Source organism: Pollicipes pollicipes, unplaced genomic scaffold (assembly GCF_011947565.3).
Source record: "Pollicipes pollicipes isolate AB1234 unplaced genomic scaffold, Ppol_2.1 Scaffold_7261;HRSCAF=8764_pilon_pilon_pilon, whole genome shotgun sequence".
In the NCBI taxonomy this organism is placed as follows: Eukaryota; Metazoa; Arthropoda; class Thecostraca; order Pollicipedomorpha; family Pollicipedidae; genus Pollicipes; species Pollicipes pollicipes.
In genome coordinates, this window is record NW_023597054.1 from 3,545,299 (window position 1) to 3,572,283 (window position 26,985).

Genomic DNA, 26,985 nt, shown 5'->3' on the forward strand with positions numbered 1-26,985 from the left:
CATCCGTGTTCATGTTCAGATTCGTTTTGCCATGCACTATCTCTCGGTCCTGGATGGCACAGGCCCTCGGATGGCGAGGGTTTCACATGTGCCAGGGTGATTGAAGTCTGGCGTGTGATTTGTTTTGACGCCATGACGGTTTGCTCCGATCTCATTGGCTTGGGCTTGGGCTTGGGCTTGGGGTCAGGAAAAACATTGTCCGTTACCGATAGGTGTAGGATGAGTCACAAATAGGGCACGCAGTCTTCCTTGAGTGGTTTGATACATGGAGAACAGCATTGTGATATTTGATGTTTCTATATAACTGCGCCCCTATTCTCATTCTAAATTAGAAAAAGGTCATCATTTCGACCAGGATTGAAAAATGACGCTTCGTATTGTTTGGACATTTAAGTGGTGAAGGCAGTGGCATGTCTGGACCAAAATTTTTGGGGGGGGGTGTTAAAAATCGCGCCGGACCAAATTTTTTTGGTCCATCCACCTTAGATTATGTGCACTGACTGCTAACAGCCTATACCTGCTATCAAAGTAATGCAACATTTAATTCCTTAATAGTTCAGGTGCATAAATTTTGGATATGACACCCATTTCAACATGACACGACACACACCTCATTACGCTGGGCACCTACATACTGTGCGACAATGCCTTCAGTGACACATTTGTAACTGAATTTAAATTCTAGCACACAAGTGCATGTCTGATAGATGTCTAGCACTACACTGAACATTATTTTTTATCCGCACCTTTCGAATGGATGGACTTTTCGGGGTCAGAGCTGACGCTAATCAGTGCTTGTTGTGTGAGCCTTGACCCCTAACATCCGATCACGCAGCTCCACGTCAACGGTAGAATACTGGTGGCGAAGGCTTAACACGCCGCAATGCCCGGCACAATCCGCCCTGCCCTCTGACGTCATCTGACCTTCATCGCGGCTGCTGCCACCGGACCGTGGGCCATAACTGTCAAGGGTAAATAGCGAGCGTCTAAAGCGACCCGAACTCACCCCGCCACGGGTCAGTGAATCGGAAAGCAGGCGTTCTAACCAACTGAGCCATCGGGACGGACTGAACCACCAACTAAATTTTGTTCTACCCGGTATGTTTAACCTGCTATTAACCCACGTTATGGCTTGGATCTTAATACAATGCAAAAATGACGAAATTCGGGACATGATTGTAACGTGGAGGGGGGGGGGGGGGGCACGTTGGGCAATTAATGCCACAAATCATTGAGCTTCAGTGTCACAGACGTATTGGCCATACAGGCCTTTGAAGGTGGCATTATATTCATGTTAAGGGGTGATTTAGAAGGTAAGTAGTCATTCTTGCAATACTACTACGTTCTCGGGGACAACCCGAAAAGAAAATCTACACGAACTAATAACACCCTAGCGGGCGCGTGCGTGTATATGCATGCGTGTATCTGCGTGCGTGTAATAACACCCTAGCGTGAAGCCAAATAGGACCGTGTGTCTGCAGGGCGGCCATGCCCGTGGCGCCTACCGACACTGGTAAGGCGGCCATGCCCGTGGCGCCTACCGACGCTGGTAACTTTGCGGATACGCGAGATGGGATTTTGGACTGACAGGGCAGAAGTGATCACGTAGTAGGGCTGGTCCCATTTGAGAGGGAGGGGCAGTCAGTCATAGCGGTTCTCATGAAACAGGGACGGTGCCCAGAAGACGTTGTGGAAAGGGCGACTCGTCGAAATTGTCACAGGATCTCGTAAAGACGTTTGCGAGAGATGTCGTGCTCGATGAAGCCGGCGTGCGGATCCCAGCCATGACGTCCCTCGTGATGGGCTTTGGGAGGGCAGACCGTCCTCGGAGGCAAGGACGCTACCTGGGCGGTCACTAAGGATGAGCGCCGCCCGGTATTCAAGGCAACGGCGTTTTGCTATATGCTACTGCCCCTCAACCTGAATAACACTGGACGCCCCTGAAAAATGGTCTGGCACGTCGACATAAGGGAGAATGAGCTTTGCACACCAAGATTCAAGGCTCTTAAAATATCCCAATTTGGCAGTATCTTGGCAAAAGTACCCCGTCCCAACCTTGTTTTCACTACTGGAGGGACAAAATTGTGGGGCAGTTGTTGAGAAGATGTGAGCTGGTAAGCAAGGATAACTACATCATGAATGACTGAGAGTGGGAGGGAATGCACGGAACAGAATGCAAGAACTTGTGTTGTCAGAATCAGTGAAGGAATGGCAGCTCAGCACAGGGTGAGAGATGGACGAATTACACTTGGATTATAATCACATTTAAGTTAGATGATATTGAAGCCGAAGATATGCTAGGAGGGAATAGGTGAGATGCTCACAGGGCTTATCGTAAGTCGTGTCAGGCGGGTGTAGTGGGAGGAGAACCGCCCCGCGAACTCCTCCCACTATCAATGTGGTTCTAATCTCAACCTCGGCCTCCACCCTGAGTAGTGAAGTTACCCATGTGTCTCACACAGAATCAGCCTGCTTCACACCTGTACACAGCTCTGGAAGGAGCACGGAGTGCATTGCATTGCGGAGCACAGTCTTCCATTCAAGACGGTCAGGCTGCATAGACATTGGGCGACACTTTCAGCGTTGAATGCAAAGGGGCATAGCCGACCTAACCGACCATAACCGATGCCTCCCCCAGAAAAAAAACAAAAGTCATGGCTGACCTGAGCAAGGAGTTGGAACCTCAGGAGACCAACTTTCAAAATGTTGCAAACTATTGTACAACACTGGTACTATTGATGACGGCGAAATGAGCACCAAAAGGACCGTGTGTCTGTCACAAACGGCTTCAGAGGATGAAACCACTAAATGCTGAAATTGTTGTGATTGCTGAAAAACTACGGGATGCTGTAGCGCCGTTTGGGGGATAATGAAGCAAGGTAGAGCCCTAGAAACGCGTTCTGTGTTTTCACAATGCACAAACTCGTTTTGAGGTAGACCTTGACAATTGTTCAAAACAGTGCAGAACGTTGCCAAAGCGGTTTACGTCGAAGCAAAGCAAGTTGGCGCCTTAGAGCCACGTTCAGTGTTTTTGCAAGGTACAATAGCTTTCAAAGTATATTTTGGGAATTCTTGCAAAAGGTTGCAGAATGTCGCAAAAGTGATTTAGGGCCAAACGAGGGGAATAAGCGTCTTAGAATAGCCTCTGTTGTTTTGAACAGGATGAATGACCCCCTTAAAAGCGACTTGGGAAACATTACAAAGATACAAAAAGTTGCACAAACTGCAAGCAGCGCATCCTTTTGCAACGCTACAACAACAACGGTCCCAGCATTCATTATCTGCCTCAAAACGAGTCGGTGCATTGTGAAAACAACGAACGCGTTTCTAGGGCTCTACCATGACTCATCCTCCCCCTTTCCAACGGTGCTGCAGCATCCTGTACCTTTTCAACGATCACAAAAATTTCAGCATTTAATGGCTTCATCCTCTGAAACCGTTTGTGACAATCATACGCTCCCTTCGGTGCCCATTTTGCCGTTGTCAATAGTTGACTCCGCGGGCCGGTCCAGCCATCAGTGCGCAGCCGATGTGGGTTCGGAGCGTCGCGCCACACGCGCACTCGTGGCGGTGGAAGCTGTCTTTTGTCTTCCCGGGGAAGGGGATGGGCATTTTTCACTAGGGGTGGCTGTATCGCGGCCCAGCTTTAATAGAACCGGTGACAATGTGACTGAAGTAAGTCGGACATTCGGGAGAGGCACTCGGTCGCAACCCGTGGTCGGGATCTGAAAAACAGGCTCCGCTCGGCTGAAGCTGCTGTTCCAACGACGTTGTCTCAACCAGCGGGCCCCAACACGTGTCTGGAGCCACATCTTCTGTCGTGGATGTCTGATCGACGTTGTCTCAACCAGCGGGCCCTAACACGTGTCTGGAGCCGCATCTTCTGTCGTGGATGCCTGATCGACGTTGTCTCAACCAGCGGGCCCTAACTCGTGTCTGGAGCCACATCTTCTGTCGTGGATGCCTGATCGACGTTATCTCAACCAGCGGGCCCTAACACGTGTCTGGAGCCACATCTCCTGTCGTGGATGCCTGTCGCAATCCCATGCCCACTTAGTAAATCGTAGCATATTTCCCCACCAAACCGATTCAATGCGCCAGAGCACGCCAAAACCAGCAAGGATACGAGTTCTGACTAATGGATTATATTGTGACGACAGGTGCCAGTCGGAGGAGTTTTGGGTGTATCACTCGTTAGAGCAAATGCTCCACATATGACGATATTGAAGCAAGCATCATGATAGTTAATATGCTCACTTATAACTACTGGTATGCTCTTAGCGGAAACGACTGCTGTAGACAACACAATTGCTCTAATTGGTAGATATGCTTCTCACTACGTCATTGTTTGATTGCGTCATAGAAGATTTCTATGGCGTTTGGGTGCTGCGAAACTAGTGCGAAAATGTCAGCTTTGCATTCACTCGTAGTGCTTCAAACCCGCCGACAGATGTCAGCACGTCGCTGGAAGTGTTCGCTTAGCCAAATTTCGTTGTGCTCGTGATCTGGCTCTTTCTCGTGATCTTCTTACGTCTTTATCCATGACTTAAAATGGTTTTATCGTATTTTCAAACTATGTTCTGGCACTATTCTTAAGCTGCTCGATTGCAAGTTGTGTTTACCTCATGACTAGGAGGAATGCCCAGCTTTTTATATTATGTAGCACAAAACGCGATTCATGATTGTAAATTGCACAAAGTGCCCAACGTTTATGGAAAGCCATTTGACGGTCAGATTTTCATTTTCACCCCGGAGAGCATTTTCAGAGCATTTTCACTCCGGAGAAGTTTTTTATTTCATGACGTTGCAATTATTTGCCATTTTCATCTTGCCTCGGACCATCACGGCCTCTCGCAGCCGAGGTGAATTCCGCGCCTGACCAGACGACTCAGACGGTCTCGTCGTGTGATCGCGGCTTGTGTGCCGTTGTGTAACATGTGCTGACGATTTAATTTTGATGAACAGCTTTGTTTTTGGAAAAGTTATGTGAACGACTGGATGGTTGATAAAGTGCGAAGGTGGTCGCGTTGTCGACATATTGAAGTGTTGCATTCGTACTTTTACTGTACTTGCACCGACTCAAACAATAGGCCACTTGTTGGAATGATCCGTGAATACAGTGGACTGAATTGAACTAAACACTTTGCCTTTGCGGTACCTTATGACTTGTTCCATTGATCTATAAGGTAACCATGGATTCTATGAGATGAAAAAAGACAAAAACGCCTCCGCAGTAAAGTGTTCTGGCTACTGCCATAGCCTTGACGAAAAACAATCACTGTCGCCCCCCCCCCCCCCATGTTTCTCCTAGCATTTCAAACTGAGGTGTCTGTGGAATGTGGTGGTACCAGATTAGGCACCATCGAATAAACGCCAGCATGAAGAAGGGCTACTAAACACCAAGGCACGTCGGCCTGTCCGTGGCTTCAAGCCCGCAGTCAGACTGCGTGTCAGTGACCGCCTGAGCTACTAAACACCAAGGCACGTCAGCCTGTCTGTGGCTTCGAGCCCGCAGTCAGACTGCGTGTCAGTGACCGCCTGAGCTTCTAAACACCAAGGCACGTCAGCCTGTCCGTGGCTTCAAGCCCGCAGTCAGACTGCGTGTCAGTGACCGCCTGACGGCCACGTGACTTCACAGCTCAACAGACTGGGACCGTGCGCTCGGTCGCCAGACCGCTCCAGCGGGGTCCACACTCAGAGCCGGACCACGCCCCGGGGACCGCCAGCCAGCCAGGCTGAGACGCCTGTCTTGACCCGCTGACAGTCACCGGCGGCCACCGGTGCCCCCGGCGGGCTCTGCGCCAGTGTCGAGCTGCCCTAAATCACGGACCCGGACGGCCGACGGACACGAACTGGGGCCGCCCCGACCCGCCGTGGCGCGCTCAATCAATTATGCATGGAGGCTGGTGCCATCGCTGAATTGCACACGGCTCTTCAGGAAGAGCGGCAGTCGTTTGGGTCGTTTTCGTATACGGAAAAGTGGCGACCAGCTGCAAAGGCGTTTTAAAGGGTAATTGTCAGTCCGTGCTGCCAGCGGGCATCCAAATAAAGTTTGCTTGCACACTTCGTGAATTAAAAACCTCACCAAGATATGCCTGTGAAATTATTAGGCAGCCTGTCAGGGTGTATGAGCTGGGTTTTCAGAACACAAGCATATAAGCACGCCTCGACCACCCCGAATCCATAGGAGAAATGGAAATGTGCCCCTATAGCGACGTTATTGTTAACCGTTGGAAGAGCAGTAATTTGGATGAATACTTCATATCTGTTACTTGCAACGCCCGCGAAAGGCTCTGTAACCTAAACGAGCGCAAACACGGGGCACGGATATGTATTTTCCGTCAAAATCCCGGAAAATGCAGTACACAAAGCCTACGTAATTGTGCATGAAAAAAACATGAACTTCTGCCTTAGGCCAGCTTTGGAGCGTCGGAATGGTTCCAGCGTCAGCCTTCGATTATTTATCGCTCGGCAGTGACATGTCGCCTCAGATCGGGAGTCTTCGATTATTTATTGCTCGGCAGTGACGTGTTGCCTCAGATCGAGAGTCTTCGATTATTTATCGCTCGGCAGTGACGCGTTGCCTCAGATCGGGAGTCTTCGATTATTTATCGCTCGGCAGTGACGTGTTGCCTCAGATCGAGAGTCTTCGATTATTTATCGCTCGGCAGTGACGTGTTGCCTCAGATCGGGAGTCTTCGATTATTTATCGCTCGGCAGTGACGTGTTGCCTCAGATCGAGAGTCTTCGATTATTTATCGCTCGGCAGTGACGTGTTGTCTCAGATCGGGTTGCTGCAACTGCATAATGTCGGATATTTGAGCTGAGAATCAAGGTTCAGTTGGCCTCTGACCCAGTTTGCAATCAATGACATGTAAAATGCTGACACACATCCACTCCGTGCCACCTAATCCGAAAAGGTGGTTAACAATTCAGTGCAATAGCCTGAGAACGGTCACCCATGCCGGTGTCGCATATAGCCCCACTGCTCTCATGCAATAGATATAACGGTGTCCTCCACAATGCGACTTTGCCTCCTTAAACGCAACTTACCTCCTTAAGGGCGACTTACCTCTTTAAATGCGACTTACCTCCTTAAAGGCAACATTCTGCATTTTAAAATATGCATTATGTATTATTTGTCATGCGCCAAAGAGTTTCGATATGAGAATTGACCTCACAAAGCAGGCAACTCTAATGGTTTCTAGAATTTGATCAAGTGATGCGATTCTAATCCCATGGGGAAACGCGACCCGCAACGCAAGGCTGAAACGAACAAGGGTTTAACAAATCACGTGTTTTATGTAACCAAAGACACTGCAAGAGTGCCGTGTTGAACACACGGCAGCACACTGGCGGCCACTCACGCCATCTGTCGTCACGCGACCTGCGGCTGGGTGGTCCGTGCTCCGGGGGTGGGCGAGCCGCGCCGACGGTGGGGATCGACAGTACCGAAGCTGGCGCGCACTCCGGGGGTGGGCGAGCCGCGCCGACGGTGGGGATCGGCAGTACCGAAGCTGGCGCGCGCTCCGGGGGTGGGTGAGCCGCACCGACGGTGGGGATCGACAGTACCGAAGCTGGCGACGAAGTGCACCGGGTATGAAGCTGACCGTACCGCGGGTGGGGCTGTATAGAGCCGGAGATCAAGTCGCGGGTGGTGTGTCCACCGTCTTGACGCCGTGCTTCCGTTGGCAGGCATGCAGAACCTGAGCATATCGTGCGCCTTGGTCAGCCTGATCCTGCTGGTGGCGTCGGCGCTGGTCGGCATGTTCGGCGTGCTGCAGAAGCAGAACTCAGCCGTGCTCATCACCGGCTTCATGTACCTCATGGCAGGTGGGCTGGCTGGCAGCGCTTACAGCGCGTCGAGGCAGCCTGTAAGCGGATGGCGTGTCACGGCTGGGGTTGACAGCAAGCCGCAGCAATGTTCCAAGCGAAGGTCCGGGGTAGCATGCGCTCGTGTGCGAGCCCGTAAACTTGGTAATGGCTACTTCGTTTCATTGAGAAGTGCAGTCAATGGTACAGCGACTCTGGTGTTTGGCACGCTACGAGGCCTCCATGCTGTTCAGCTATTATCATCTGAAATTATGAGTGCCGTTATTAACGTCAGGCTGGCGCCGGAACGGCCTCCCGAACCAGCCTCGCCCGAACTACCAAACACCTCTGTACTTAGTACTGCATCGGTCGGCCAGTGTCGCGCCCCCTGGACCGGGTCCCGCTGGGGGTACATCCTGGCCTGCTCGGGGCCGACCCAGTTCCAGCAGAGACCGTTCACAATTTATATTGCCTAGAACACCATGAAACATTTGGAGGTATTGTTCCAGAATCTGTGAAATTATGCAGGCATTACACGTAAGTTCTTAAAACACTATTCCCTTACTTAAAGAAAGTGCTCTACATTTGTGTGGGTTTTTGAGCTGAAATGGCTATTTTGAAGATAAGTCGGCGCAGTTCGCACCTCTGCCCTTCTTAAAAGATGTGATCTACATTTTTATGTGTTTGGACTGAAAAAGCCGCCTGAAGAAAATGTGGTGCAGGTTACAGTCCTGGCCTTCTTAAGACCTAAACCCCTCTAGTTCCTGGGCGATACGCCCGCGAAGGTGGGCAGACTTACTATCGGCATGTTTTGAATGCTAGCACATGCATAGCAATGCTAGCAAAAAAAAAACAACGAAAAAAATAAACAAAAAAAACTCTGCGCTGGCCATTTGCCAACAGCTGATCACAACATAGACTCGCTGGCTTGCCGCCTGAGATCGATCGGCCGCAACCGAGTTTGGGACCAAGTGTTGTGCTTGATTTTAATGGTAGTTAGCAGCCAGCTTTAACTCATCTTGCTGTATGTTCTCCAAAAGACTTAGCCTCAAAATGGCAGGATTTGCCATAGTCTGGAAGAAATTAACTCGTTCCATGTACGAAGATACGTCATACGCTTAGCATTTTAGAGCAGTGTACAACAAGGTGGTTTTCTATGTAAAAATAATAACTTAAGAATATCTAAATTTGCATGGCAGAAAACCAAGAACATTTTGGAGGGAGTCGCAAACTGAAGAGAGGCCCGCAATGTTGCGTAGCTACCCCTGAACGATATCCTAGATCCGCATCTGGACTGAATACAGTGCTGTTCGCACCGTATACAGTCTATTGGCGCGCAAGTGTTCTTTCCACCGAAAACACGAGTTAGCTGAAAAGCCACGCCTATTTTTTCCTTTTTTGACACCTGGGCGCCTGTGACAATAGGAAAAAAGACCGAAAATAAGAACTATCACCCTCTTAGAAGCCCTGTCAAAATGTGCTAGCCCTTGTTAGTTGAATGCCTCATTAAAAACAGACCCTATAAAACGATGAGCTTTTGGCATCCAAAGTAGTATACCTTGTCCCCTCATGCGAAAAGCCTGAAGATGATGAAGCCTTGAGTCGTCAGCATGAGAAGGGGACAGGTTTTCAGCTTAAGTGTGCAGCAGCTTGAGTATGCCGGCGGCGCGCCTGCTCCCACCCAGCTCAGCCCCAGACCGCTAACCGGCCCCACCCAGCTCAGCCCCAGACCGCTAACCGGCCCCACCCAGCTCAGCCCCAGACCGCTAACTGGCCCCACCCAGCTCAGCCCCAGACCGCTAACCGGCCCCACCCAGCTCAGCCCCAGACCGCTAACCGGCCCCACCCAGCTCAGCCCCAGACCGCTAACCGGCCCCACCCAGCTCAGCCCCAGACCGCTAACCGGCCCCACCCAGCTCAGCTCCAGACCGCTTACCGGCCCCACCCAGCTCAGCCCCAGACCGCTAACCGGCCCCACCCAGCTCAGCCCCAGACCGCTTACCGGCCGGCGGCCGCGCCTCAGGACTACCTCGACTGCTTCGAGAAACAGCACGTCTCTCTTTGACGTTGCACATAGCGGGTAAAGTTGGTGAAAAGTATATGTATTATAGCTATTAAAATTGCTGCCCTTATCGACGCTTGCGACTCATTTGAAGCTTACCATTTAATAAGAAACCTCTTCGATGTGGAAAATGTAGAAGTACTCAAAATTTGGGAATTAGCCAGGGATATTTAGATAAAACAAGATGATAGCCACAGCTTAAAATGAAGCAGGTGGTTGCCCTTCTCAAATCGTTTTTTTCAGTGTCTGGTGCTGGTTTGTTTGTTATATGTGCATCAACGATTACACGCAGCCGCCGCCCTGGAAGTTGTGTTTGGGGGAAATAACCCGATGAATTCCCAACTTAAAGTCTGCAAGCTAGTAGCTCAAAAGGCATCCGCGTTGGAAAGTTTACCCTCCTTCATTGATAAAAATTACGTTAAACGGAAGAAGGCATTATGGGCAATGATCAGATGTGATAAAGAACAGCTCTGTTGCAGCTGTCAATAATGGTGTCTTTGAGTGCTGAATACTGCTTCAGGTAGCACGATTTCCCTTTTTAGTGCATGTGCTCCCAATACGTCATCGTTTCATTACGTCATGGAACGTTTTCACGACGTCAGAGCCCTGACAATCCGGACGCGCCAGCCTGGGTGCGTCAGCCACTGTAGCGGATGGGCTGACTCATTTATAGTGCTTCAGCTCGCCGCAAGGTGGCTTCTAACGTTATGCGTGCGAGATATAGCCAAATTTCGTTATGTGTGCCTGTTTTGGTGCTTTCTTATGCTGCTCTTGTATGTTTGTCGGCGATAACATAGTCGTGTTGCATTTGCATGCTCTGTTGCGGCACTATTCTTTAGTTATTCAATTCCCAGTTCCATGCACTACTAACAAGTAGAATGTATGTCTGCAGTTTACATAATGTGGTCCGTGATTGAGGCTTGCATTTAAGCCGTAATGCTTAGTGAAAGCCGCCTGCTGTCCGCTGATAAGGCGATTTCTGCCCGTGTCGATTAAGTCAATGGCCATGTTTTTCTTCAACTTGAGCTTGGTAAAGCCACTGAGCAGGCAAAATTCGTGTAATGTCTCAAGAGCGTCATACATCTGCAAGATTCGTTTAACGTCTCAAAGCGTCCTTCATCTGTGGGTGACTTCGAAATAGGCGGCGCGAAATGGTCCGCATACGATGGCGTGCGGGTAGCTCAGAAATGCCAGGATCTCAAGTGCTTAAAAGACCATAACTGCTAACGGCCGGGAATTATCTTGCTAATAGCTATCCCAGTTCAATACCATATTCAAATGTCAGTACCTTTGAAGGTTCATTTAATGCCCTTTAATTTGTCCCCATCAACCCTGATGATCTTATATCTTGCGGCCGAAACATTTACGTTTTCAATGCCATGGTTTGTATATCCTCCTATGCCTATCTATGTGTTCTGTGATATTGATGGTCGTTTGTTGTCATTACCATCGCTAAGCACGCCTTTATCAGCATTAGACAATATCCCAACGTCAGGACAGCTTTCTCAATCCCTGATGTCCAATCACAAAAAGTACCACCTGCAATGCATCACAATTGAGGTGGTTTTCGGTCCGATGAATTCCTTTAGGCACCTACATTCATTTGAGTGTTCCTCACCTCTAACAAGGCGCTATCTAATGCATTAAGCATCGCGTATACCTCAACCTGCAAGCCTTCAAATTACCTCAAATCAATTTTTCCCACAGGGCTTTGGAATATTGCCCATCCACGTTGTTAGAACATATCGAGGTGCGAGGAGAGTTGAGCGATATACCGGTCAAACGTGATTGGTGTTTGACAGTGTTTTTGACGCACGATGATGCGCGCACATGTCGGTTTGCCTGCCGTCAGTGTCACCAACGGCTTCCGGTCGGTCTTGCGGTACAGTCAACGTGTCATTGATGTCGAACGTTGATAACCAGCGCGTTCCGTGAACATGGTGCTGCTTTTGGGAACTGCAGCCCAATTAACACACAGTCATGTTGGCAAACGACGAAGCCAAACAGTTGGATTCATGTCCACGGCTCAAACTCGCGTGTTCTTGTCGGTAAATATTTTACTCTAATGTTGTATAAAGGGTTGTTGGCAATGCAAGAGATTAATCAACATGACCCAATTACTCTCCATCGGCTACGTTTGAGACACCGTGTAAATATCAAAGTGGTTGTTAAGTATGCCACGAAACCAACATGCCGTCATCGACTAGCCGTTTGTGTGTGTGTGTGTGTGTGTGTGTGTGTGTGTGTGTGTGTGTGTGTGTGTGTGTGTGTGTGTGTGTGTGTGTGTGTGTGTGTGTGTGTGTGTGGTGTGTGTGTGTGTGTGTGTGTGTGTGTGTGTGTGTGTGTGTGTGTGTGTGTGTGTGTGTGTGGTGTGTGTGTGTGTGTGTGTGTGTGTGTGTGTGTGTGTGTGTGTGTGTGTGTGTGTGTGTGTGTGTGTGTGTGTGTGTGTGTGTGTGTGTGTGTGTGTGTGTGTGTGTGTGTGTGTGTGTGTGGTGTGTGTGTGTGTGTGTGTGTGTGTGTGTGTGTGTGTGTGTGTGTGTGTGTGTGTGTGTGTGTGTGTGTGTGTGTGTGTGTGTGTGTGTGTGTGTGTGTGTGTGTGTGGTGTGTGTGTGTGTGTGTGTGTGTGTGTGTGTGTGTGTGTGTGTGTGTGGTGTGTGTGTGTGTGTGTGTGTGTGTGTGGTGTGTGTGTTGGTGTGGTGTGTGTGTGTGTGTGTGTGTGTGTGTGTGTGTGGTGTTGTGTGTGTGTGTGTGGGTGGGTGTGTGTGTGTGTGTGGTGTGTGTGTGTGGTTGTGTGTTGTGTGTGTGTGTGTTGTATATCTGTGTTGTGTTGGCTCACTTTCGGAATGCGGCTGATAATACCCGGTTACACATCGTCGGTCGTGCAATGAGTCATCATTGCAGACACATTCCACCGCACTGCCAGCCATCAATATTGGATCAATGACACTAAAAAACAACCATCATCACCTCAATAAGTTCATAAAAATGTAATGTTCCCCACCTCAGTTATCTATTTACACCAGTACGGAGACCGATCACTTGCCAATCATTCGCAGCAGAGGCCGCCGCCGAGGGGCCAAACATAGTACCCAGTAACCCGTCCAGTCGCTTGTTGGCCTCAAATTATCGCGAACGCCTCTGAAATTCAATACGTCGGCACGGGGGACGGTCGTCGAGCCTGCCGCAGCCGGGACGGGACGGCCGCGGGCCCGGCTGCCGGCCGACCTCGCGGCGGCGGCGGCGGCGGCGGCGCGGCTGGCACCGCGTGACACGCGCCACATGGAAAACGCTAGCAGGCCCGTGCTGCCACCGGTTGGAGCGGCAGGAATCGATGTGGCGGCGTCGGTGCAGGCGCTGCCGCTGCTGAAGTCTTTATCTGAGTCATTAGCCGTGAATGGATGGTGGGAGCGGGTCAATGGTCGCGAGCCGCCTGATAGCGCTCCCGGCAAAAGGCCGCCGAAAAAGGCCGGTCCGAAAACGCTGCGCGATGGAAGAGAAGAACGGTGAAAAATGATCGGCCGTTTTCAGTGTTTAAGTTTTCATTTTGAAGATTGATGGCGAGGCGCCGGAGTATTGGGGCCTAGTTTCGACCAAGTGACTGCTTTACGAGGTTAGGCGGCGCTAGCGTACGGCCAGCTCTCCGCGCCGTGACAGTCTCTCGTTAATATTGCATTGTTGAGCCTGTTTTCGGCCGGAGCTCTTCGCTCGGGCTGATTGGACTTTGTTTGTTTTCGGGAGTCCTTTGCACGGCCTACCTGTAAGGGTCCGTTCTTCACGCCTAATTCTCGTCAGAAGCAGATGCTCGCGTCGCTGCTAATAGGAGGAATAGCCGAGTGTGGAACGCGACTATGCAGCGGTCGGTTCAGCCCCAGCGTTCGGTTGCTAGGTGCTTGCCGCGTTGCATGCCACTTGTGTGCTCACCCAGCTGCTGATAAAACGCTGTGCTGAACAGAAGTAAATCTGTCACTTCTTTCACAGTTACAGAGGTTTACATTAACCCAAGCATTAAGGCATCGATCTGTGTGGTCTCCATACTCGTGCTTTACCGTGCGTCTAGTAGGGGCTTCACAAATATTTTGGGCATAAGACCATTTTTATTGTTTTTGGTTCCTGTTTCGTGGTTAAGTGAAGACACGCTTGCCGACCTGTAGTCGTACGAAAAGACAAAACACAGCTGACGGCTATTCCTGACAGCGTCCGATCTGCCGTCAGCACGTTTGTGAGCACCAATTACGGACCCAAAGTTCTCTCCACGTCACGCCACATGACCACGAAGTCATGTGGTTTGTGACGTCACGCGCCAGCTGACACTGCTGTTAGGATTTTTTTGTCATCACGTCAGCATGAAGAGAGAGAGAGAATGGAAGAGAGAGAGAGAGAGAGAGAGAGAGAGAGAGAGAGAGAGAGAGAGAGAGAGAGAGAGAGAGAGAGAGAGAGAGAGAGAGAGAGAGAGAGAGAGAGAGAGAGAGAGAGAGAGAGAGAGAGAGAGAGAGAGAGAGAGAGAGAGCGCAACCAGATCAACACGCGCTCGGGTGGACGTCACTTTACCCCCCCTCCCCTCGGGATGTTTCCAGAAATGGTTTCTGAAGGGCGCGGCGTAGCAGCGCAGATTTGGCATAGCTGTAGACAGTGGAATAGTGGATCGTTTGGTACCAAACACTTCGATGTTTCTTGTAAGGTCACTGGCCCACGGCAGGTCAAATTCAGGCCATGGATTCAGCAAGGACGATTTCTAATGAGCCATTCAATCTGATGCAACAGCGGTGTGTCAGGCAAAGCCATACATCTCTAAGATAGTTTCTTAGGCAACACAACAATTGAATGAGCAAACAACATTGACCTGGGGTGAGATATGAAGATCAGACCTAGGTCAAAAACAGCTAGCTTTATTACTCTAGAGCTTATTGTATGGAGAAGTCTCTTGTACTCACTTCAGATTTATTGATCACAGAAACGCATTATACATCCTTCATAGACTTTGAACGACGAAGATAGGTCACTGACCTAAAAGGATCCAGGTCAGCGTTCTGTTTTTAGCAACGTACTACCAAGCGCAGTCTCTTGACGCTTATTCAAATGCAAAACTCAAAGCGATCTTGTATTATTTTGGTCAACATGACCTCCGAAAGGTCAAATTAGGTAACTAACCTTAAATGAGCGCCAAGGATGTTTTTCTTAGAACAGGTATCTGGTTCCGGGCCACTTTGAACACCAATCTGCAATTTGACCTTGTTTAACCTTATTTGACCCTAATGTCATGACCTAGAAACACCAAATTTTTCCATGAGTGAGTTCACGAACAGGCCGTCACACCCTCTGAATTTGGCGTCTCTAGCTATTTTGGTTTCCGAGATTTCAAGGGGTCAAATTGACCCGCCATCCGAGCGAGGGGTATCGAACCAGCCACCTGAACGCGCGTTGAATGAATGACTCTGACAGCGAAGCGCGAGTTTGATGTATTTGCTCATGCGTTCGCGAGTGCGTTAGGTGAGGAATGGGCTTTTGTCTCTAATTTTGGGGGAACGCAACATAGGATAGATAAGAAAGGAATTGGACCGCTCACAGCAACCTCGAAAAGGTGGACGGCAGTGATCAGTGTAGTGCGTGGTCGTAATCGATCAGTGCAGTGCGCCACAGTAAGCTGACAGCGTTGGAGTGATCGTAAAAGGTGCAGAACAGGAACGAAGCGCCTCGCGTCTCTAACATGGTTTTCAGTGCAAGTGGGAGTTCACTAAAAGCATGGGCTTCATGCCAGTATAGGTAGCGGTGATGGATCGTTAGACCTTTTCTACAACAAATGAGTGAGCACTTCAAATGAGAAAGGTAGAAATTTAAATGAGGTGGGAATGGGGAGGAGCACTCAGCTTACGAGTGGCATATGTCGTAATACCGGAGCAGGTGCCACACTTCCATGCACCATATTATAGGGAGTGCGCCATGGTCGGCGGTACGCTAGGGTTAGTGTCAGGCCTGGAGTAGTGAGAAGGTAAAAGGGAAAAGGAAGGTAAAGTTGAAACTTTCCGTCGGCCTCACATCAAACGGTCCGTCAGCACGTATGACGTCACGCATTCCAGCTGATATTGAACAGGGCCGCTGTTGTAATGGGTCTTTCACTAAGGGTGGACAATGCTGCTTGTGGTTCACAGACGATGAAGACAAGTGGGCAATGCCTCAAAATCCCTGCTCAACGCCGCGCGACCTGTGCCGGATGCGGCGGCCCCATCTTTTTCTCATGGGACAAAGGGAAGACTGCATGTACCCTGCTAACGCAATCATCCTTCATTCCAGCAATTTTCTCCATCTTCAGCTTTTCCATCATTCACTTCAAGCGCAAGACAAAGCGCGACTGTGGCGTGCTCGACTCGCAGATCACGCCCGAGTTTTACAACAGCCGAACCTTCCAGCCAGGTGAGCCGCGGCCAGCGGCCCGGCGCGCAGGCGATGTACCGCGATCAGACACGATACGGCTCTCCTGGCAGCTGGTGCCGGCGAGGCTGCCATTCATGTCGCTCATCACAGTCCCTCTCTCTCTCTCTGTCTCTCCTTCTCCCTCTGTCTCTCTTTCTCTCGCTCTGTCTCTGTCTCTCTCTCTGTCTCTCTATCTCTCTCCCTCTCTCTTTGTCTCTCTCTCTCTCTCTCTCTCTCTCTCTCTCTCTCTCTCTCTCTCTCTCTCTCTCTCTCTCTCTCTCTCTCTCTCTCTCTCTCTCTCTCTCTCTCTCCCTCTCTCCCCCTCTCCAATCAATCGCTGATTGTCTTGTCTGCATGTCAAGTGTGCTCCACTGTGTAACACCGCTGGTTTAGTTATGAGTTTCTCACCAAGGTCGCAAAGACGCAAGCGTGTGGATACTGAATGTAACCATTTTGTTGTCAGTTCACTTCAAGGGTTCTTCACACGCAATTAATATTATGCTGCAATCTATAGGTAATGAGAATGTGTGAATTAAAAAAAAGTTTGGGACAAACCATGTTTTCAATCCAATGGCTGCGGTGCCTCGCCATTGAACTTGTCACAACTCGACCCACCTCGAGTCAGAACACTGTCCGCCATCCCTATTTTTAAACGCCTACGCCAGCTGACGCCGCCGTCACCGTGGTGTCTCGGCGACCTGACGAGTTCTCGGCGCAGTTGGCTGTGCCAGGCGTGTGCCCTCAGCGGTGCTGTGTCTCCGCCAGGGTGTTGGCCCTCAGCGGTGCTGTGTCTCCGCCAGGCGTGTTGGCCCTCAGCGGTGCTGTGTCTCCGCCAGGCGTGCTGGCCCTCAGCGGTGCTGTGTCTCCGCCAGGGTGTTGGCCCTCAGCGGTGCTGTGTCTCCGCCAGGCTGCTGGCCCTCAGTGGTGCTGTGTCTCCGCCAGGGTGGTCGGCGTGTTGGCCCTCAGCGGTGCTGTGTCTCCGCCAGGGTGGTCGGCGTGTTGGCCCTCAGTGGTGCTGTGTCTCCGCCAGGGTGGTCGGGTGTTGGCCCTCAGCGGTGCTGTGTCTCCGCCAGGGTGCTGGCCCTCAGCGGTGCTGTGTCTCCGCCAGGGTGTTGGCCCTCAGCGGTGCTGTGTCTCCGCCAGGTCGGGTGTTGGCCCTCAGTGGTGCTGTGTCTCCGCCAGGGTGGTCGGCGTGTTGGCCCTCAGCGGTGCTGTGTCTCCGCCAGGGTGTTGGCCCTCAGCGGTGCTGTGTCTCCGCCAGGGTGTTGGCCCTCAGCGGTGCTGTGTCTCCGCCAGGGTGTTGGCCCTCAGCGGTGCTGTGTCTCCGCCAGGGTGTTGGCCCTCAGCGGTGCTGTGTCTCCGCCAGGGTGGTCGCTGCAGGTGGGCTGGACCGGCGTCACCGTGTGCCTGACGGCCAGCCTCTCCTGGATCCTGCTGGCCCGCTTCATGCGCTACACGCCCGGCTCGTCCCTGCTCAGCTACTGATGGCAGGGACTCGGCCGGCCGCATGGACGCCGTCCCTGTCCGCCTCCTGAGGCCTGACCCGGTATCAGACGGTGGCGCAGATCCCGTGCCTGCTCAGACGCTGAAACCTGACTTGACTCGGGGTCAGACGACGGACTTCCGCGCGGTGTCGGCTCGCCTCGGAACGACGCAGACGGTGAAGCCACCCCGCGCCGACTTCGACAGCGCTCTTCAGCCCGGACATGGGGGCGAGAGCTTCAGGAACGCACACGCACAACCGGCGTGTTTCTGGATCTCCCCGGGCAACAAGCCTGGGAAACCCACACTTGCCTTACGCTAGCCGCAGCCTATCCCTTAGCGTCCCTAGATCTCAGTAAATCGTGTTACAACCCAGCAACCGCCGTTTGGCAGCCGTGCCGCGCTCCTTGGCCGGGAGTGAGACGAGCCGCGCTCCTTATTCGGGGATGAGGCGAGCCACGCTCTCTGGCCGGGAGTGAGGTGAGCCATGTTCCTTGTCCGAGAGTAAGGTGAGCCACGATCCTTGGCCAGAGGTGAGGTGAGCCACGCTCCTTGTCCGGGAGTGAGGTGAGCCACGCTCCCTGGCCGGGAGTGAGGTGAGCCACGCTCCTCGTCCGGGAGTGAGGTGAGCCACGCTCCCTGTCCGGGAGTGAGGCGAACCACGCTCCTTGTCCGCGTGTGAGGCGAGCCACGCTCCTTGTCTGGGAGTGAGGCGAGCCACGCTCCTTGACGGGGAGCGAGGCGAGCCACGCTCCTTGGCCGGGAGTGAGGCGGGCCACGCTCCTTGTCTGGGAGTGAGGTGAACCACGCTCCTTGGCCGGGAATGAGGTGAGCCACGTTCCTTGTCCGGGAGTGAGGCGAGCCACGCTTCTTGTCCGCGTGTGAGGCGAGCCACGCTAATTGTCTGGGAGTGAGGTGAGCCGCGCTCCCTGGCCGGTAGTGAAGTGAGCCACGCTCCCTGGCCGGGGGTGAGGTGAGCCACGCTCCTTGGCCGGGAGGAGGTGAGCCACGCTCCGTGGCCAGGAGTGAGGTGAGCCACGCTCCCTGGCCGGGAGTGAGGTGAGCCAAACTCCTTGTCTGGGAGTGAGGCGAGCCACGCTCCTTCCCCGGGAGTGAGGTGAGCCACGCTCCCTGGCCGGTAGTGAGGTGAGCCACGCTCCCTGGCCGGTAGTGAGGTGAGCCACGCTCCCTGGCCGGGAGTGAGGTGAGCCACGTTCCTTGTCCGCGAGTGGGGCGAGCCACGCTCATTGTCCGCGTGTGAGGCGAGCCACGCTCCTTGTCTGGGAGTGAGGTGAGTCACGTTCCTTGTCCGGGAGTAAGGTGAGCCACGCCCCTTGGCCGGGAGTGAGGCGAGCCACGCTTCTTGGCCGGGAGTGAGGCGAGCCACGCTCATTGTCCGCGTGTGAAGCAAGCCACGCTCCTTGTCTGGGAGTGAGGTGAGCCACGCTCCTTGGCTGGGAGTGAGGCGAGCCGGACATGGGACACAAGGTCTGCCCGCCTGAGCCCAGCCGCCGGGGCGTGACCTGCAGCCGCGCCGCGGCCCGAAGTAGCAGGCTGGCCGGCTCGTCGCCCGGCTCCGGACCGAATGGCGCCGCCGCGCGCCGCCAGCCCGAGATGAATGGCCAGGTGAACGCTGCCGGCGCATGAATAGGGCATGGGAACGACTCGGCCAGGCTCAGGATAGCGGAAACTTGCCGGGGACGTAGACGCCGCCGGCCAGGCTGCACGGTCAGGCGTGGGCAGCAGCTGGGGTGAGAGGCGGCCAGGCGGTCAGGCATGGGCGACCGAGCCTGTGTGCTGTGGACCCAGGTACGGCGCTCGACCTCTCAGAATGGACGGGTGTTCCGCGCCGGCGCGTAGCGAAGCATTCACACTGCGGTTGCGGGCGACGAAAATCGTAAGCTGGCAAGCTGATGCTCGGTGATGCCGCGGATGGTCCCATTTCACCCACGTTGTTTCATAATCCTTCACCGCGTGAGCGTCACGACGCGACCACCGAACCTCGCCGTCCGCCGTCCGACCCTCCCCTCCCGCGCACGCTGGCGCCATTGCCAGCCAACGCCTGCGGTGTCACGCATCACGCCCGAGCGAGCAGCAAGGGTCGGCGCGGCCCCACTCTGATCGATGCTTATCAGTGGGACGTGGGAGCGGGCGAGCCGCTGGAACCCACGCTCGTCACGTGTCGAAAAACACGGCACTGACTGGTGCGGGCTGGCTGTAAGGTGTTGGAAAGCACGGCAGTGGCTGGTGCAAGACGGCCGGCTGTCGCGGGCGGAAAGAGGGCACGAGTTCGGCCCGCAGCGGCCGACCACCCGTTCGGCGGATGCCGTGGCTGAGTCGGGCCGTAATGCAGTATTCATCACGCCAGTACCTGTCACCGTGCAATGGGGCTCTCCGTAGTGCGATGGTGTCAAGGTCCCTTCGGCGCCCCAGTGATTACAATGCTGTGATCCTACGATATTCACCATCGCCAGTAGGCATGCCGCAATGAATAAGATGAGCACACCCTTGCTCCAGTTGGAATAGCTAAATATTACACCAGTCCTAGTTTCTGGCACGGAGGCTGATTGCTTTGCTTCACGGATTTTCTGGTTAGCATTTTGAGCAATTTGAGCAAAAAAATTGAGCATGGAGACAACGTAGAAGACGGCGCGCAATCGTCGAGGGCCACCAGGCGTTGCCGGTTTTAACGACACGAGATCAATGCCGCGCAGCGCAGTGCGTGCCCAACCACCCTAGTGCACCGCCTCTGTGTTCCGTCATCCCGCCAGTGGCTTGTGCCGCTCATGTACCTGTCGCTCGCGCGCTCCGCCGACAATACAGCCCTGCATTCCGTCATCCCGGCAGTGGAATGTGCCGCTCATGTGCCTGTTGCTCGCGCGCTCCGCTGACAATACAGCCCTATCGCATCGATCTGTTCGGACCACGCCGGTCGTACTTCCGGCGCAGCTGCTGAGGTTTCACGGCATCCTCAGTGCAAATCACTGTGACGACGTGGCACTGATTACCACGACCAGGGATCCGCTTCGGAGGGTCGGTCGGTCAGGTCACTGATGACGCCGACCGGCGGCGGCCGCCCGCCTGGACCGCGCGGCGGCTGCTGCCGGCTGACGCGCCGCCGCCAGGACCGGGGCGCACGCCATCCCGCCCACACCAACAGAAGATCCCCTGCGGGCGCGCGCAGCAACAGCAGGTCTCCCACCACTGAACGGATTAAGTTCACAGCGCGAGTAGCACACGCAACACAAGCAAGAGCTGCGGACTCGAGCCAGTGGTCCTTTACTACGAACCATCGCTCGGTGTCATTCGGCTATCGAAACGAATGTTAAGTGCCTACTTCACGTCGAGTATCGAACATCACTTACACAGTCGATTACAAACAAAAACCCTTGCGGTTCATACAGGCCATCAGCCCCGCGTACGGAGCACCCATCGAGCCACGGCCCCTGCTTGGCACGGCGGCGGCCACTGTAATACGACCCTCGAGGGCCTGCAGCGTGAAATACTCACAATCCCGCAAACGCGTTGCGGCGCCCGGGAACTGGCGCCCTATCAGACTGGGCCTTCACGGTCAGCAACCTGGTCTGACTTGAGTAAAGTTTCCGTCCTTTCCACTGAGACTCAGACGCTGCGTCCTTGCGCCGAAATGCAGAGCAGAATGGCCAGCGTCCTGACAACTCGGCACCAGCTTCAGCCGGCGCCTCGCATGCCCATCCAGTGTCGTTAACCATCCGGTCGGTGCAGGTGACACAGTGTCCCCTCGTCATCGCACGATACCCGCATTGTCTGACTGGGCTCCCCCGTATGGATCACATTCACGGCAAACTCATGGTCTATGCATTTCCTACGTAGCGGATGACAAAACATGTGATCCATATACATCAAAACACCTAGTCACGTGCCTAACGGCTGACAAAGAGCTACCGACAGCGGGCGCCCGCCCCAAGAGGCGACTATCACGAACACGGAGCATGTCAGTGGCTCCACCTCATCAGCGTAGGGCTCGTCATTGGCCTCACGCACTGCCACCCCGTCCAGTGTCGGCCACCTACCGCCGGAGACCGCTGACGAGGGCTCCAGCGACCACGGCACACGAGATCCCGCCATCGACAGCCAGCAGTCTCCGTATCGAAGGCTCATGACCGTCAGGGAACGGCCGACTCCCACTGTAGTGATGGCCCGCTATTGGCCGCCACGTCCGTCGGACCAGGACCAACACTCCCAAAAACGGTACACCTCGCCCCGACCAACACTGGCTCCCGCCCCGGCCGAACCTCGCGCAGGAGGGCATACAAACAACAGAATGCTAGGGCATGCTCTGCGCTGCGCTCGACGGACACATCTCGGGATCTGCCCTCTGTCAACAGAGCGGAGAATCAAACAGCGGCAATCAAACAGCGGCCACAGCTCGGGATCTGCCCTCTGTCAACAGAGCGGAGCATTAAACAGCGGCCACAGCTCGGCGCGGCCGCGGCCGCGTTCAAACCTCGCGGGCGTTCCGTCGACACCGGCTATCACATCCGCTCAGCGGCGGTCGCGGTGGCGGCGCTCGCGGCTGCTGCGCTCGCGGTGCGCCGACGTCTGGCGCAGGAACTCCTCCACCGAGCGGTCGTACTCGGACATGCGGCGCTCGGCGCTGCGGCCGGCCGGCACGAACTCGGGCAGCGGCGGGCCGTCGTAGTAGCGCGGCGGCGCCATCGGGTCGAACGGCGGCGGCGGCGGGTACGGCAGAGGCGGCAGCGGGGCGCCGCGCGCCGCCAGCTCGCGCATCAGCTCCGGGTACATGCGCGGCACGGGCTCACGCGGCGGGAAGCGCGGCGGCGAGCGCTCGTGCGGCGGCGGCGGCGGCCGCTCCCGGCTGTACGGGTGGTAACGCGGTGGCCCCGGGTCGCGACGCGGCGGCGGCGGCCGGCCGTACTCGTCGTAGCGCGGCCGGCGGCTGGGCAGCCGCGGCGGCTCGCGCACCGGCGTGCGCAGGCCGCGGCCGCGGTAGCCGCCACCGCCGCCGCCGCCGCCGCTGCCGGCGCCGCGCTCGCGGAAGTCACGCCGGCCGCGACGCATCGGCGGCGGCGTCGGCATCAGCAGCGGCTTGCTGGTCTTGACGGTGCGCGAGGCGCGCTTCGAGTCGATCAGGATAGGGTTCATGTCGATAGCGTCGTCACGTGCAAACCGCCGGCAGAGCTCCTCGGCCACACGCGGCTCCACCTCCTGGCCGTCACGGCCGATTTTAACCGGCTTGCCGTTGTTCCACGGGTTGTACAGATGCGCCGTCTTGGGAAACGGCAGGTCGTTCTTGTTGATCCAAGCAACGCGGAAGACGCCGCCGAGCGCGCGCGCCGGCAGCCCGGGCGGTAGCACCCAGCTGACGGGCGAGAGGTCGCGGCGAGACTCGCTCGACACGCGGCAGAACCCGCAGAACCGGCCGCTCTCTTTCACTGAAAACACGAGCAGAACGTTGCGCGACTCGCGGAACGCCTGGTTCAGCTTGGCCTCGTTCTGCGGCGGCGTCGACCACACGCCGCGCACCTTAGACAGCGCCACATTCTCCTCGTTGTTGGACTTGATGATGAAGAAGCGCGCGTCGCGGAACAAGTAGTTGAGCTTGGTGAGGTAGCTCTCGCGGCCGCCGCTGCCGCCGCCGCCGCCGCTGGCGGGAGCTAGAGCAGCGGCCTTCTCGCCGTTGGCCGGCGCCTTGTCGCCAGGCGGCGGCGGCGGCGGCGGCGCCTCCTCCTCCTCCTCCTCCTCCTCGTCGTCGGACGAGACGCTCGGCTCCGAGCCCTCGTCCACGTCGACGCTCAGCTCCGAGTGCAGCGACTTGGACGAGCTGCTGACCTCGGAGCGGGTGTCGTAGTTGTCGTCACCAGCGGCCAGCTCCCTGGCGGCAGCCTTGTCGGCGCCCGGTGCCGCCTGCTCGCCTCCCGCCTCCATGGCTGCCGCTCTGGCCGGCCCGGCGGCGCTAGAACAGCGGCGCGTCGCTCAGAGGTGGCCTGTCGCCGCCGCGGCGCCGTCCGGGCCAGGGGAGGCCGCTCTTACCCCGGCCATACCGGGCACCAACGTGTACGGCACGACTGGCTGTGGAGCGGCAACGACGCCGGAGGCAGCACCGTTCAGGCCACCCCCATTACCGGCGCGAGCATGGTGCCCTGTTAGCCATCCCGCCGAACCACCAAGGATTGATAGAAACTGACCCGGCCAGCATTCGAGTGGAAGCGAACTGTGGTCACCAACGCACAGCTGCCACAATACAGGCTGGTGATTTTGTCGTACCCTGGTGTTGAACATAATACAGGTGTCACAACACCCAGAAGGGAAGGCTCGTAATGCAGGGAAGGGTCCGATAAAAAAGGAAACGTTCTCGCAAATCAATGGCCTTCAAATTTTCAGCATCACTCACCTGAAATCTTGTTTCGTCATCGAGATCAAAACGGAATTTATTGATTTAGTTTTTTTTAAATGACTAAAAAGTAGTGAGTTAATCGCAGCAGGCCACATCTACAAATGCGTAGACTGGGGTTTTGAGCGCGCTCCACGCATGGAGCACGTGAGCAGCGTGTATGGCCACCTGACGTAAGGAAGGAGGGCTGTGAGCACCCGCTTCTCTGGCGTTGTAAGTTTAAACTCCTGTTTATAGTTATTGGCTTCCAGGATAACGGAGGTACTGGCAAAAGGACGCTATCAGATAACATTGGTTTTAGTTAAGTATCAACACTGCGGGATCACAAAATCCAGAGCCTTTATGACCGTATAATGCAAAAGGACACATATAGTATTCAAGCTCAACTACTGTCAGCATAAGTTCATGAGCTCCATGAAGAAAGGCCAACATTTGATGCTTCAAAAGGCCCGGCAGCGTTTTGAGAAATTCGCGATGCTTCAGTCTAGCGGTTCAACAAATCCGTCGTGAATGCCGTGAATCTGCTCTCCTGAACAGCTGTAAATTTCAAGACACAGTTCTTTGGCTTCAGATGACAGTGAATGTAAAGTCAGCCGTTTTTGCCACTTACCGCGATGAACTGAAAAGGGAAACATGACCACACAATGAATGATTGCCACATACTGGCACAACACAAGAAACATAGCAACGGTCATCAACAGACGATACCGTAATAAATCAGCCAATGACAGGTAGGCAGACATACCAGTTTCACAACGATCAGGTGGGAACTTCAGTAAACGAATGCTTTCATTCTACAGACGACCACTTCAAGACATTCGCTGACCGCATAACAGCAGTCGATTCCACACATGGAAACACTGTCATGTCATCATGTCATGGTGTACCATGACACGATGCTATGAATATATAATGACCATAATTTTTTATAACCTCACTGTTTCAACGGCTAAGTACAGTTCATAACATGATAATCAAAGCCATCTCAGCTATATCCCAGCTGGCAGAACCCTGGCGCACTATCACACTTCCTGAACGAGGATATATAGACAATGAAGTAGGAAAACGGAAGCAGGAAAAGGCCTACTTACAGGTGATGTTACAACGCAATCGAGATGTGTTCCTGTCATCAACATTCACACTGAGACACCTGACGAAGGTGACGTAAGCCAGGCATCACCAACGTCGTTAGACGTGACCCAGTCCAGCACATGTTGCCACATTGGCGCGCCAGTTCGTGGCCGGCACCGGAGTAATCCCAGGCGTCACTGTGGGCCGCCGCGCACCGCGTGTGGCTTCGGGCGCTGACTTACTGTGCTGCTCCGCCAGCGACGCGCCCGGCGCCAGGTCGCTCGGCCCAAGCGTGAACCAGCGCGCCGGGCGCACAAACCCACTAGTCCTGGCCAACCAAGGTGAAGGCAGAGAAAAGAAACAAGGATGCGAGCCGACTTGAGGTGCGTGCTGAACGTCCGGGCGGTGGCGGGGCCGTCGGCTGGCGCGCGACGCTGACGGCGTCCGTGGTACACCGGGACAACAGCGTCCATCAGCGTCACACAGGGTCCTCACAGCGGGCCGCGCGCCCCACACACACACCGTCCGCCGGCGCGCCGGCGCGGCGCGCGCACCGGCTCGGCCCGCCAGTGCAATACCTGGAGAGACTGGGGCCCAAACGTCCCGGCCCGGGGCCGAGCGCGCCGCCAACCAACACTGGGGCGGCCACGCGCGACGGCGGCGCCGCCGTCAGCGGCCGAGTCGGCTGGCGGGCTCCCGCCGGTGCTGCTGCCGCTGCCGCCGCTGCCGCCGCTGCTGCCGCTGCGGCTGCCGGGGCCCGACCGACGCGCTGGCTTGCTTCCCCTGAGTGGACTGGCTGCGCTTCTGCGATGTAAAACAACTGAGATTAGACATGCTGAATGTGCAGGGCTTATGTTTGGATGCAGCAGAGGCTGGAGGCTGTGCCCAGATGCAATGAATGAGCAGATGCTGCCCCTCAGCCAGAACTCTAAATTTTGCCATTCTAAAGAAATGTACACCTGTTTTGAATGTTAAACACTGGCCACATATGATAAGATAGGTGGAGCTTGTTGCACACACCATAGTAACAGCCATGCTGTGCTAGGTTGACCTTATCTGTCCAAAAAATATGTTGCTTGTCAAACTATTACAAACATATACATTATCATCTCTACTGCATCTATTATCATTGTTCTCTTCATCATTTCTCTATACCATTACCATCTCTAAATTCTACCTGCTCTCCTCCTCCATAAGCACCAATACCATTTTTAACCTTTGTGGTTTCTGGCACATTCTGACATATGTCCTTTTCAACCTCAGCAATGAAAGTTGGACTTTTGTTGTGAAGCTATGACTCAGTCAAGCCTGTTGAAATCATGACAGCTCTGGCAAAGACAGTCTGACAGATGCTTTTGCTTGATTATGTGCCATTGTCTCCCCCATATGCTGACAGAAGAGCAGGTAATGCACTAGTGCATTGGCGATGACATTGGTGATGCAGAGAGGACTGTTGGCTCACCGTGCACTGCTCAGCACCAGGTGATTTTTCCTTCATGGTGTTGTAGGAGGGTATACTGGTATCTACACCCTTAAATACTGCCATGGCAAAATGTCATTGGGTAGAGGTGGGGGGGGGGGGGGGGGGCACGGCTTCTAAGTTGGGCAGATTATCAAAAGTTTGTGGCAAAAACTATTACATCAGCCTATTAATGGCATATTGTGTCTGTATCTGCCTAGCCCCAACTTTACAACACAATGGATCCCAAAGATGATTGTTTTAAACTAAGGTTTGTTTTCAGGATGCTTCCATGGG

At 54.3% G+C, this 26,985-nt stretch overlaps 2 protein-coding genes across 2 annotated transcripts in view; one reads left to right on the top strand and one right to left on the bottom strand.

Annotated features, from left to right (window-relative positions):
- The window catches only part of LOC119111899 (uncharacterized), a 38,814-nt gene extending 20,477 nt beyond the window's left edge, over positions 1–18,337 (top strand). The window contains exons 4-6 of the mRNA XM_037235764.1: positions 7,696–7,833; positions 16,163–16,282; positions 17,649–18,337. Coding sequence (XP_037091659.1) covers positions 7,696–7,833; positions 16,163–16,282; positions 17,649–17,767 — 377 coding nt within the window. The 3' untranslated portion in view covers positions 17,768–18,337. The remainder of the gene's footprint in view (positions 1–7,695; positions 7,834–16,162; positions 16,283–17,648) is intronic.
- Positions 18,338–21,586: 3,249 nt separating this feature from the next.
- LOC119112612 (YTH domain-containing protein 1) lies at positions 21,587–25,885 on the bottom strand. Its single transcript, XM_037236831.1, has 2 exons — positions 22,790–25,885; positions 21,587–22,591 (listed from the first exon to the last, which is right to left on the bottom strand). Exons 1-2 carry the CDS (start codon positions 23,690–23,692, stop codon positions 22,289–22,291), a joined length of 1,206 nt encoding a protein of 401 aa, XP_037092726.1. The 5' UTR covers positions 23,693–25,885; the 3' UTR covers positions 21,587–22,288.
- Positions 25,886–26,985: the final 1,100 nt, after the last annotated feature.

Bases quoted from the DNA above. Each gene is read 5' to 3' on its own strand.
- LOC119112612 (XM_037236831.1), bottom strand. From the start codon at position 23,692: ATGGAGGCGGGAGGCGAGCAGGCGGCACCGGGCGCCGACAAGGCTGCC. The intron at 22,592-22,789 runs GCCGGCAGCGGC...CCGCCGCACGAG, and splicing joins GTGACTTCCGCGAGCGCGGC to CGCTCGCCGCCGCGCTTCCC.